At 47.2% G+C, this 13,267-nt stretch overlaps 1 protein-coding gene across 3 annotated transcripts; it reads right to left on the bottom strand.

The window, feature by feature from the left end:
• Positions 1 to 2,865: 2,865 nt before the first annotated feature.
• DNAL4 (dynein axonemal light chain 4) lies at positions 2,866 to 9,268 on the bottom strand. 3 transcript variants are annotated; one of them, XM_038411113.2, is made up of 4 exons: positions 9,158 to 9,268; positions 6,859 to 7,081; positions 5,187 to 5,270; positions 2,866 to 4,117 (listed from the first exon to the last, which is right to left on the bottom strand). In XM_038411113.2, exons 2-4 carry the CDS (start codon positions 6,928 to 6,930, stop codon positions 3,953 to 3,955), a joined length of 321 nt encoding a protein of 106 aa, XP_038267041.1. In that variant the 5' UTR covers positions 6,931 to 7,081; positions 9,158 to 9,268; the 3' UTR covers positions 2,866 to 3,952. The 3 variants fall into 3 exon arrangements, with proteins under 3 accessions (XP_038267041.1, XP_043357724.1, XP_043357732.1); XM_043501789.1 differs by lacking the exon at positions 9,158 to 9,268 and having other exon boundaries at positions 6,859 to 7,122; XM_043501797.1 differs by lacking the exons at positions 6,859 to 7,081; positions 9,158 to 9,268 and adding an exon at positions 5,672 to 6,852.
• Between the last annotated feature and the right edge of the window lie 3,999 nt (positions 9,269 to 13,267).

Below are 13,267 nucleotides of genomic sequence, written 5' to 3' on the forward strand. Positions count from 1 at the left end.
CACAGGTCTTATTTCCCCCTTTAGTCTGTGCTAAAGACATTAACTCTTAAGTGCATCTGTGTTCTGGGCTCACATGAGCAGAGCTTTCTAGCTAAATGACTGACTTCAAAGTCCTGCTGACCTAGCCAGGCAGCAGGGAGTGGATAATGCTGAGGGACTGGGGAAGGGCTACAGAGCCTTTCACAGGGCAGTCACTGGTTCCAAGCTGGCCCTGGCCTGGGGGAACAAAGTGGCTCAAAGGGATTATGAATGGAATACAGACCCATTAGGGTCCTGCTTCCCAAAAGTTTTTACTACCTGGTAGCTATTCAGTGGCTTATGTCAAATGAGTTGGTCACTGCTTTGTGAGTGGGGACCCCCCACAATTGAGCAGTGGGGTTATCTCCTATGTCACAGTGCCAGGTCTGAGCTGGGTTGGTGTGTGGGGACCCCACACCTCCCCGGGTCACAGAGCTGGGTTTGAGGTCAGTCTGTGTGCAGGGATTCCATACCCAGCTTGTGGGCTCATCATCATCACTGTATGTGTGGGAGCCTGCCCATTATCAGAGATCCCAGCCTTACATTAGAAGTGTTCAAAATCCTCATCCCTTGTGACAACAGAGAGTTAGCGTCACAGTGGGGAAGCAGAAAATAGGCTGGGCGCGGCGCTTGCAACCCTCAGGCTCTGCATCACTTCAATGCCAGCATTAAATATTAACCAAAAGATTTTTCATTAAGTCAGGTCTGAGCCTGCAGCGAAACGAGAGATGGAGAGCTTCAAAGCCAACACTCTTCATCTGGCTGTGTAGCAGTGAATCTTGTTGCCATGACATCATTGCAGGGAAGTGATCAGATTCCTGCCTCCCATCCCCTGCCTGCTGGAGTTGAGTTACCCTTGGGGCAGGGAGTCCATGATGGTCATTCCCTCTGCGACCTTTCCAGTGCTTTCATGGACTCAGGACTCCCCACCATGCAGTCCAATAGCAGAACGTTATGGATCCCTGCTCCCCTTCGCAGTAAAGTAAGTCACAAATGATTCACTGCTTATAATCGAATTTTGGAGGATTGTGGCCTTTCCCAACTGGCAGATAGGAAGGGTCATGCTGATTGGTGCCGATACATGCCACCCTGCAGTTTTCTATCTCCCTCCCCACCTGTGACTCAAGCACTGTTCGATGGTAGGATGATGGTAACAGCACATGGACTGGGTGCCAGAAAAGTTACACTAGGACAAACCTCTCCTCTCCCTGCCCCTTACCACAGGAGAAACACACTTGCTGCCAGCCCAATAGGCTTCTCCTTGAAACTCCATTGCTGACGCACTCATGGAACATGTTTGTAAGGTGCGCACTCCAGCCAATAGCGAAAATGACTGTAGATACTCCCAGAACAGGGTAGGCCCCAGAAAGGCCCAAGATTGCTGTCTGTAGAGGGAAGTGCTTGTTGGGAAAGGCATAGAACATGGGAACCCTCCCAGATTCCTAAAGCACATGCAACTGGGGTAACCGAGGGGTTTTATCTTCCTGACGTGGGGTCTAATTGCTGGGGACCAGCCAACTTCAGCAGAATGTGCTTGTTTTGTGCAGGTCACAGAGACATAGCTGCAGCCACATGACCACCGGCCAGATAACAGACGGCTGGTGGGGCCAAGAGATTGTTTGCAGAGGTAACCCCCCTCCCTCTATCTGATCTCTGCAGGTCAACCTGACCCTAGCATGGGCACCCATGACCAGGATGCGTGTGTGTGTGCACAGCTATTAACTATTCATTAGCATGAAAGAAATAAAATTAAAGAAACTGAAGTGTGTTTCAGAAACACCATAACAGCTTGCAAACCCACAAGAGGCAGGGCCTTCCAGAGTCACTTGCCTTACTTACCCTCTGGGCCCTACGGAACGTAAACATAGCACTGAGGAGGATGGAAGACTTAGAACAAAAGGACCAAGATTTTCATTGGCTAAATGTCTGGATCACCCTGGAACCCTTTCCAGTAGCGCTACGTTCGGTTTAGAAAAGAAGGAGCTGGCTCATTTGTGGGATGCATCCTTTAGTTCCTATGAGGTAAGAGAAACAGGAGTAGATGGCTCAGGGGATATGGGGATTTGCTACTCTAAGTCCCCACTTCCACATTGGCAGGAGGGGAAAATTTATTTCCCATCTGACAGGTGAGGCCTATGTGAATGGACACAGGGCCTTTGCTCCTACTGCAAGTGGCACAGATAGTCTCATTTAAAAAATAAATTCTGATGGTTTTTGTATTACTAGATTATTTGTTTACAGTAGAACCCATGGTATGCCAAGCATTTTTCAGATGTTCAAGAAAGGATGGGCCCTGTCCTTAGAGCTAACAGTCTAAAGCAAAACAGAGATTAGGGGACAAATGGGGATTTTTTTTTAAATGCAAGTCAATCAGTTCCACTTTTTTCTTTCCAAAGGCCTTGTGGATAGACAAGAACTGGCATGGACTGTAGCATTGTTGGGCTCTCGTCTGAGAATGCCAACAATTCAATGAGCCACAGAGACTCAAATCCTCTTTAGAGGTTGCCCCTTTAGATCAGGACTGAGGCAGATTGGCAGAAGGTGTGGAGTGTGGGAGCTTGCCCTGCTGCTGCTCATATCGAACCTGCCCTATAGATAAACAGACGACTTTGCTCTCCAGCATTGTTGATCTGGCAACCTTCCCTCAGCACTGAATCCTTCCACCAGCACAAAACCAAAATTAAAGAGGACAGAACTCCTTCCTCCCACTGCTACAAGTCACCCAGCCAACAGCAGAATAGTGAAGACATGTCCCAAGCATGAAGTCTGAACTAAGTTACAGTTGGCTGCCTTCCCTTTGGGCCCCCACCTTGATGGGTTCTAAACAAAAACCTCAAACACAAAAGCCACCATTGTAATAAACTTTTTATTGTTAAAAAAAATCCCCATATTCATATAAATAAGCCATATATGTAAAATACAAGTAGGTTCATTCTCTCTCTTAACACCTTCCCCACAGCTTTAAAAAGATAAAACAGACTCAAGAACAAATGTATATTAAAACTCTGATGACTGACAAACTGGCAGCTCACATGGAGCCCCCCCTACTACCAGCCTCTAAACAAGATATGGAGTGTGCACAATACTGGCACCCATGGTGTGCAGAGAGTTTTTGCCTCTCTTAAGGATGCATTCAAATGCTGTATTGAGTTTTCACCCACGCCCCCGTGTGCCAGAAACTGCAAACATTTTAGAGCTATGCCACTGCTCAGTGGGTGTGAAAAGGAGGGGTCAGTTTGCATAGCAACCACCCACTGGGTTTGGATTTCTAAATTGTCACTTTCTTCTCACACCCAGGCAGCTCAGCTGTCATGTTCTTGTCCCAGAGAGTGGGAGAGAGGTGCAGGACAGCAGACTTAGCACCCAGCACTGTTTGGGACAGTGGGGGAGGATCCTTCACATGACCTGTCCCAAAAGGTCATCCTAGATAGGGACAGAAAGAAAATGAGACGGGAGAAATACTGTCAACATTGATCGTCGGAGCAGGGCAGACACTGGTCACCAGAACCTTTCCATGCTGTAGGAGGTACTTCAGAGAAGAGAGAAAATAGTGTGGAAAGATAGGAGAAGAAGATGGCATGGCTGGATTAGCACCCTTTTCCCTTTCACACACACTCCTAGCTCTGATGTATGGCTTCATAAACAGCATCCCACAGGATTACCTACCCACCAGATCCCTTGCTGCCTAACCTTATTGTTTAAGCAAAGAGACACACGGGATCAAAGTGAGATACCCCTTGAACTTGGATTAGATAGCTCAGCAGATTTACACATGCACACACAGCGTATCCCAGGGAACTAGTACATAAGTATGAAAAAAAATCCCCAAATTTTCCTATTAAAAATAAAGTCCTGCCTCAAGATTGTACAAAAACCTGTGAAAGAAATGAAGAAATCCCTTGTATGTGGTGAGCCTTGGACATGAGGAGATGTATCAGGAGCACTTCCAGACACAAACAGCCAGGCTGCCGCCAAAGAACATGTACAGCAGGTTCTTCACCTCGTGGGTGATCTCAAAGCCAAAGCCCTCCCCAATCACTACATGCCACGAAGAGCCAAACTTCTTGTCCATTGTCTCTTTGATCATCTTAGCAGCACTCTGAGGAATAAAGAGAAAGAGTCCAGGAGTATGCAGAGGGAGCAGCAGGTCAGAGAGATGGGAGGGGTGTGTTTGTGCATACAAATTCCCCACTGTTGCCCTCTCTTTAACATGACTCTCAGGAGGAGGGTGAGAACTAGGGTGAGGGCTAGGGCAGAGCTCCACTGAGGAGCACCCAGACTCCTTTGCTGCAGACTTCTGAAAACCCAGTAGGAGATATTAGAGGTCTGTATTTAGAACCCAATTCTCCTCTCACTCACACTGGTTTGAATCAGGACTTGGCCCATTTAAGTCACACAAGAATGAGTTTGACAGGAGAATCAGATCACTATTCTTTATTGTTTTTGAGGAAATTCCTTTTTCCTTGCAGTGAATCAGCAAGACACAACTTTTGTGACTGGGCCAGGCTGTGAATACCTCCTTCCCCCCACACCACACCACACCACACCACACCACGCATCAACTAGAGAAGGGGTGGGAGATGTGGGGAGATGCTGGAGAGTGGCACAAGGCATTTTTCCCAGCCTGGGGGGCAAATGGAAGATATGAAAAACTCCCCCACTCTCCCTTCTAGTTCTTACTCATTCCCAGCACTGAACATGCATTGTAACAAGAAGACTGTCCCCTGTTGCTCAGCCAGAAATCATCTGAGACTAAGGGATAAAGGGATGTACTAGACCAAGTATGTTAATTCAGGAGGGAGCAAAACCCCTCTACCTTTACAGCGCCCCCAAGTGATACTTGGATCAGAGACCTCTCTCCCACTTCACTCAGAATACAGAAAACTGGCTTACAAGAGCCGATGGGACGCAGACTAAGTTAGAACAGGCCTGAAGCTTCTCTCAATGCTCGGAGCCTAGTCTGAGACTCCAGTCACCTTTCCTCCCCCATCCCTTTTCTCCTTGTGCCCAGTGCAGGAACAAAGCAACAGAAAATCGGGACCAGAGTGTCTGACCTCCTTTCTGCCTCCCCCTTTACTCTTGCTCCAGAAGATTCTCCAAGTATGGAGACAGAGTGATTGCAACCAGCATGTCCAGACAAAAATAACCTTCTTAGCACTGACTGTTACCTCATTGTTGGTAGCGTATTTCTCACAGGCGGTGACACACAGCTCCATGGCCTCCACTCGCATCTCCTCTGGCATGTCTGTGTGCTGGGAAAAACAAGCAAACAAGAGGGAGCTCAGCAACCCAAAGAGCTGGGCACAAGACAGAAGAGCAGATAAACTGGTGTCACCTGCTCCCTCCATCATGCCTCAGCTGTGCCCTACAAATCACACATGCTAGCTCCTCTGATCTGTACTGCAGAGGACACAAGAGCATCACCAATAGGATAGCTCAAATGCCAAGGGCTTGAGATCAGAAATAACTCTGCCTTTGGAGAAATGCAAATGTTCAAGATGGAAGAGGCTTATTAGGTCACCTCTGTTCATCCCTCCCTCCCAGTCAATGCAGAATTGTTCCCTTCTTATATTCCAGAGATTCAGTGATTTAAGTTACAAGTGATGAAGTTTCCTATTTTTCCTTTAGGAGAGTATTCCATAGCCTAACATACCTTGCAGTGATAGCCATCTGAGGCTTTCCCTTCGCTCAGTTTCATCCTTTCACTCCTAGCTGTACCTCTGGGATCCTCCTAAACCATTCCTTTCCCTTCTTGGTGTGCTTCATCGCCACATAGCCAAGTTAGACATATTTAGGGCCAAATTCAGGAGTGTTGGGAGCAGTGGGGAGAGTTGGAGAAGAAAATGGGTGTAAGTGACAAAGCAACGAGACTTGTAACAATTTGGCATTCCTTGTGTTTCCAAGACAAACGTGACACATACAATGAGTCAAGGTCTGCTCTCAGTTGCATCAATGGGAGACCAGAGTAAGTGAGAGCAGAATAAAGGGGTGAGAAGAGGGAAGTATAAGAGAAAAAAATAACTAAAGGGGGAATTAAGATAAAGGAAAGGTGTGTTAGTTGCTCTCCTTCTAATGTCTTTTTCTTATACATCCCACCCTCTCCTGTACAGCCTCAACATGTCAGCTGCACTCATTTCTGCACAGCCACTCAATGCCAAATAGGTAAAAGTTATGCTCCGTTACTATTTACAACTAGTTTCTGAACAATTTATACCACTATTTACAACACTGCTGATTATAGTCCTGACACTCCCATGGAGTGTTTATTCCAAGCTGAATTTAAGATTTATTTATCTTAACCTTTCCTCATAGATCATAATATTTTGTGCTCATATTTTGGTAAAAGTAGATAGGCAGCCCTTGGATATTATTGCAATAAGCCCTACAGGGAAATCTAAGTTACACATAGTTTCCTGTCTGTTCTATTATCTCATTGCCTAGAGATGTCTCTTTTCCAAGCTCCTCTGAAAAACCCCAAGCTGCACAGAGTATCCTGAATGTGGTGGGAGTGCTGTAAAGGCAGCATGTTCAGCGCTGAAGGAGTGGGGTCAGAAAGGGATTGCTTTCTATTGCCCTAGCTCGCTGTGGCTGACTGAGTGGCAACATTACTAAACTTTGGAGCAGGCTGCTTCCAAGTTGTCTCACAGTAGAGTGGAACATGGGGAAATGGTAGGAAGGTGCAGTCCTCAGACAGAATTGGTATAATACAATCATATTCTTGTAGCTACTCAGAAGTTGAGGACAAACTGGTTTGGAGGGTAGGTACGAATGAAATACATTTATCTCCCATTCTTGTACCTTGACAGTCTCATGATCATACATGCCCACCCTTGTTCTTACCCTAATCAGCGGGAAGCTGTGAAGTCTTTTATAATCTGCCTCCTCCTTCTTCCCCTCCCCAGTGTCTGCCATGGTCCTTCCACCGTGACCCTGAGAGGAGGCAGAGGTGCCTACTTAGGACCAGCCAGATGCTGCAGTGCAGGTGGGCGAGAGCGATGGAACTCTCGAGAATCAGGGAGAACACAGTTTCAGCAGAAGCAGGTGGTTCTCTGCCCAAAAAATACTGGTTAAGGGGGGGGGGGGAAAAGAAAGTTTAATTTTTAAAGGTTTCAGAGTAGCAGCCGTGTTAGTCTGTATTCGCAAAAAGAAAAGGAGTACTTGTGGCACCTTAGAGACTAACAAATTTATTTGAGCATAAGCTTTCGTGAGCTAAGCTGTAGCTCATGAAAGCTTATGCGCAAATAAATTTGTTAGTCTCTAAGGTGCCACAAGTACTCCTTTAATTTTTAAAAGGTTCAGTTTGATCACTATGAGAAGCAAGATGTGAATCCTGCCATCTCCTCCATTGCTTACTGCTTCTCCATACCTTTTCCAGGGTATATAAATTAACCTGGAGAACTCTATTACAAGCTATTACAGAGACAAAGAACTTACAAAAAGTTGTCACTTTCCATAGTCAAGACTTCCAATGTGCTGCACAACTCTCAGGGGCACAACTCCATAAAGAGACATAGGGCTCTGACTTGATGGTAGCTTGGTTGCTAGTGGGGGGGCAGGACACGGTGAAATTACAGCAGTGCTTTCCAATAGCCAAACAAAGAGCATAGGATCAACCATCCCCTGCCTTAGGCTGTTGTCCAGTTCAGGACACAATACAGTTTGCAATGCAGCCAAAGTGTGCATGCAACAGGAACAGATTTTGTGTGCATTTCAGGATGGAAATAGTTAATGGGTTGTTTTGGTTTGTTTTTTGACTTCTTTTTTCAACTCCAGGGTTTGTCAATCAGGGGAGTGCCACATCAGACTCTATTGCACCACTTGTCTGGGCCTATGCCTGGCCAGTCGCTCAGAAGGTGATGCAGTCCTACAGCACTCTCTGATGGGCAAATTCAGAACATTTCACCTTGGTCTCTTCTCTGGTTCTCCTATCTGGCATAAGACACTCCCCTATCCCCTCAGAGAAAACAAGAGCGATGAAGTGAGCTGTAGCTCACGAAAGCTTATGCTCTAATAAATTTCTTAGTCTCTAAGGTGCCACAAGTCCTCCTTTTCTTTTTATAAGAGGTTCTGATGAGCTAATGATCCATCACTGGGCAATGACATACCCAGCACCTCTGGGAGGCCATAGTAAAGCCGGTCTACAGACACACTAACTGAAATAACAAGTACTAGGGCTACAGGTTCTCCCAGAAGGGATTGTGGGAGTTTTACACATCCCTCTGAAATACTCAGCACTGACAGGTTTCAGAGTAGCAGCCGTGTGAGTCTGTATTCGCAAAAAGAAAAGGAGGACTTGGGGCACCTTAGAGACTAACAAATTTATTAGAGCATAAGCTTTCGGGAGCTACAGCTCACTGAGTCACAGATGGCGGAAGATAGGATAGCAAACTAGGTGGCTGGAATGAGGCAACTCCTTTGAGTTGTTGAGGTGTTTCAGGTTTATCTCCCAAACATCTCACCCACAACCCCAGGCCCCATGACATACGCAATCCAGCTCCGCGTCCTTCACATACAGCAGACAGTTTAAACACATAAACAGGTTGGGAAGAAATGCTGTCGAGAGGCATTTCACCCATGAAAGTCTTTTAATTTTAAATAGAGCTGGTTTAGGACAACCCCACGGAAGCGCCCTTGGAGACCCGTTCCTGTTCTGCGGCATCCGACCCACTTCTGAGCACTGCACCTCCTTCACACGCCCCCTGCTCCAGGCATCAGACCCACCTGACATGGGGGCGACGGGGGGGTAGAGGGAAAAGGTGGCCTGGATGGAGGAAAAATAATCTCTCTCTCTCTCTCTCTCTCACACACACTGTTTTGGGCCTTGGTGTTTTATGCAGGGATCCTCACTGGGTGATGGGCGGGTTATCAGAGCCCCCCCCCCCCGCCCAGAGCACAGTGGAGACCCCACTTGGTGGCTAGAGCCATCAAGCCATATAAGGAGAAGAGCCTCCCCACAGCCCATCCCGGAGGGGCCCAGCAGCCCGCACAGGCCGGGGGAGGGGCTATCACCAGAACCTAGACGGGACTGCGGGGCGGGGACGGCGCGATCCGCGGCGGGGGCCTGCGCGCTGACAGGCCTGGCTGGGGGAGGGGGGCTGAGCAGGGGTCCGGCGGGGGCGGGGGCGGGACTCGGTCTCACCTGCGCCTCCTCGACTCTGAACCCAAAATATCAGCTTCGCTCGGTTGTTAAGGAGAGAGACGTGCTTGTCTTAGCAACCAGCGCCGGAAGTCCCGCCTCCCCTTTTTCATTGGTTGGTTTGGAAAATTCGAAATGTCTTATTGGTTCTAAGGTTTGTCGATGGCGTGAAAGGGTCCTTCCTCCTCCTCCTCGGGGCTGGGGTGGTAGGCGTCCAGTACCTGCCTGATCACATGTGAGCTCAAAGTATTGGGAGGGAGCCCCTGTGTCAGTGGTTCAGGTTCTTGAGGGGTTGTGCTCAGAGCAGGCACTAGCCCCTCAGCGTCACGGGATAGAGCTCCCACGCCCTGGCACGGCACCCTGACAACACAGTGCCACCCACATAGCATAACCCTGCCTGCAAGAGCATGACACTCCGGCTGTCATGCCATGCCAGTGGTGTGCACAGCACCACCCACATTGAGATAGTAGGGTGCTGCGAGACAGCCGCACCATGCACTTCCATGCCACGGCACCAGGGTGTGGGGAGACTGCTGCACTGTGCACTTCCACGCCCTGGCACCACCCATGCCATGACAGTACAGCACCAGAGGCTGCTCAACAAAATCTACAGCCCTAGGCAACACTTCCATGTGCCACCGCCCCATACCCCTCAAATTGGCCTGGCTGCCGATCTGTCATGACAAAGGGGCGGTCAGTCCAAATGCGATGTGCTAGCTACAAGTGGCGTCGCACCCTGGAGTACAGCATTGCAATATCACTCAAATTGGCCCGGCGGCCCCTCGGTCATGATGGAGGGGCCAGCTGGATCAAATCTTCCACCCTTGACAGCTGCCCAGGAATCTGCTACCCTAGGCAGATGCCTAGCTGATATATAGCTAGAGCAGCCTCTGCATGGCACCGTGAGACCTGCATACCATCACATTGCCATGTCCATGCCACAACGCTATGCATGCCATGGCGCCACTGAGACTGGCAATTCATAAAACTGCCCTACTGTCACAACACTGTGAGGACATCATGCCTGGACATCACTGTGCCACAGCACTACCCACTCCAAGATGCCTTCATGCTGCTGCAATGTGCAGACCTGCCATGCTGTGACGTCATGACACTTCTATGCCACCCCAACACCTTGTCTTCTCGTCTGACGTTACCTCGAGGTTCCCATCCCTGTTCATTAGTCCTCTGCAACAAGATCATTGCATTAGCAGCAGTGCTGCAATGCCACCTCCTTCCCCCTTGGAGATGGGGAGTGTAATATTTTCAAGAGACAATTTTTCAAATAGATCAGGGCAGTTCTGGGGCCACTTGAGGGCTTTATATGCTATTTACAGCATTGCCACAGGCCATCAAGGTTTACAAATGGGTACTGAGCCCAAAAAGGTTGCAAACCAATACTTTAGGGCTTGTCTACACTTGAAAGTTAATTAAGATTAAGGCAAGATGTGAATGTATAGACCAATAGCTGTTCCTGAATAACTCTCTTAGTCTGGAATACGAGTGCTTTGTTCCTGTTTAGCTTTAACCCACTTTCGCCCATGGCTATGCCACTTCCTTAGCATGATTAAGGACAGTTGTGGCCTGGGAGAGGGATGTCCCTGGATACCAGAACTGTAGGGGAGGGACCATTGCTACCTAACCTCAGGCTTTTGGCTTGAGAAGGAGACTTTTCTAATCAGCTATCAAAACCTAAAGACCCTGAACTGTGCATTCGGATCAGACAGACTGCAAAGACAATAGACCTTGAGCTCTACCATTATCTGAACCCTCTTAAATTTTGGATGTAATGTTTTGGGGTTTAAAAAAACATTTTTGATATTAGGCCTCCACCCCTTTTAAATAGCAGAGAGTGCGGCTGGGAAGGGTCTGGAAAATCTCAAGCTTTTGAGTTTCTCATTGTAAACTCATTTGGGAGAACCCTAAGACTTTCATGTTGGGGAGGAGAAAAATGCCTGTATGAACCTGGGGGGGGGGTGAGGAGGGGTAGGGGAAGGGTGTTATGGTTCAGCAAGGAGCTGGTGTGACACTAACCACTCTCCCCCCCAACCCCAGCAAAGACCTTTATACATTTCATTTCTGCTTGCTTTGAAGGTTTTCTATACCTGTAATTGTCTATGAAATCCTCTGCGTCCCCAAAGTGATGCATTTCTTGCTATAGAGTAGGTCTGGTAAAAAACAAACAAACAGAATTTCTGTCCTGTCAGAAATTCCAAGATTTTGAAATTTCATTTAGTCCTGAATTGGGATGAATAGTTGAAAGCTCAGCAGTTTTTGCAAAATGAAATATTTTGAAAATATTTTGTCGCCACCTTATGAAAATGTTTCATTTCAATAAGGTTGAAACATTTCATTTTGACTATAATATAATATAATATTAAGTAATCAAACAGTTTTAATGATTTCCCATTGAAAATTTGCACAAAATCAATATGTTCCTGTGAAACATTTTGATTATGAGGAATCAGCATTTTCGGATGGAAAACTATTCCTTCAGAAAATGCTGATCAGCTCTACTGTCCAGTTAGCCAAGCATTGACTCCCTTCTAAACTAGAGGTTGAACAATTTAATAGGGCCTTAGATTAGCCTAAAGTCAATACATGAATGGCATCCCCACCAGCAATCTCCAACAGCAACACCCTGAGAAGAAATTTAGCTCCCCAAACCCAACTGCTAGGCAAGGTACAGGCCTTTTTACTGGGATGCTGTACTTGCACTCTGCTTGCAGGCTTCATCTTTCCTATCAGCTTTTGGCTAGTATGCGTTTGAAGCTTCCCTTACCCCTGTCTAGCAGCTGAAAGAAGGAGCTCTCTCTCCCCAGAGATGAGTGGGGAGGAGTTCTTTGTGCTATTGTATCCAGGAGTGATTTCTAGAGATAAGGAGCCACCCAAAAGAAGGCACAGAGGTGAGCATGAGAGAAGAACATGAAAGGTGTAGTCAGATGCCCCTATCCCCAGCCTCCACATGGGTCTTCTTCCCCTCTGAATAACTTCAGTGCTCATCTGCTGCTGCTTATGCCTTTCCCAAACAATAGGAGAGTGCCCTGACTCTTGACAATTTAACTGCTGGCCCCAGGTTTCTATACTGCAGCAATGAAACTGATCAGAGCTTTATTAATATCATTTTCCTGTTTCCTGACAAAGCAGTAGAGGCACTGGAGCTGTCTGTCTGCAGACTCAGGAAGATGATACTGCAGTGGTCTCATTTGATTCACATTAGGAAACATTTTCTGCCACCATAAAGGATAGAAACTTAATGCTGCCTCTTGTCCTTCACTTGTTTACAATCACTTCAATTCCTTTCACCACTTGATGTTTTACTCACCTCTTCCCCTTTTTTAATGTCACTGTTCTCTTGGAATGAGGCAGTAGCAGCACCCTGGCCATCCAGGGATGGGTAAAAGCTGGAGATCATCTCTTTTGCAATAGATAGATAATTAGGAACAGGACTTCTGGGAGGAAGGAGATCTTTTTATTGCGATTTTGTTTCCAGGCAGCTGCTGTAATCTCTCCAGGGATGCAATGAACTCTAGAGTCAGTTGTTTTTTAAATGCTCTAATCCCTGTGTAGTTCACCCACCCCTGTCATTAAGCAGCAAGTTAGAGAGGATTTCTTCTTCTTTTTTTCCCCCTCAATCTTTGATGCTGCCGAGTGAATAGATCCCACTGTATGAAGGCTCAGGATATGACAGATGGGACTAGGCTCCTTTGGGCGTTCAAAGAAAGTGGCCAGAGAGGATGCTTTTCAGGATATCCTGAGGCCTACTTGCAATGATTAGTCATTGGCAGCCACAAAATGTAGGTGCTTCTTTGGGAACACGTGTACTCACATGTGCATGTTTCCAAGTGAGGTGGGTGGAGTGGCCACATATAGAGGGAGACTCCTTTTCTGAAATGTTGTTTTTTTTGGCGGGGGGGGGGGAGAGTTGGGGGTCTCTCTGGAGCTCAGGGCCTAGATCAGCTGCTTCATTCCACCCAGTCTTAGTTCAGACCAAAGTCTCTTACCAATCTGTATATAGTGACGTTCAATAAAGAAAAAAATCAATATATTCTGCAGCATGGGAGGTAATTGTATCATGGTGTTTGTGGAATTGCTTTTTTTTTGGAATGGGAA

The sequence above is a fragment of the Dermochelys coriacea genome, chromosome 1 (assembly GCF_009764565.3).
Source record: "Dermochelys coriacea isolate rDerCor1 chromosome 1, rDerCor1.pri.v4, whole genome shotgun sequence".
Taxonomy (NCBI): domain Eukaryota; kingdom Metazoa; phylum Chordata; order Testudines; family Dermochelyidae; genus Dermochelys; species Dermochelys coriacea.

What these genes read in the sequence shown, in the direction of transcription:
- DNAL4 (XM_038411113.2), bottom strand. Translation starts at nt 6,930, where the DNA reads ATGGCAGACACTGGGGAGGGGAAGAAGGAGGAGGCAGATTATAAAAGA. An exon ending in ACAGCTTCCCGCTGATTAGG is followed by an intron (nt 5,271 to 6,858) that starts GTAAGAACAAGG and finishes TGTTTTTCCCAG; the next exon opens with CACACAGACATGCCAGAGGA. An exon ending in AATACGCTACCAACAATGAG is followed by an intron (nt 4,118 to 5,186) that starts GTAACAGTCAGT and finishes TTTATTCCTCAG; the next exon opens with AGTGCTGCTAAGATGATCAA.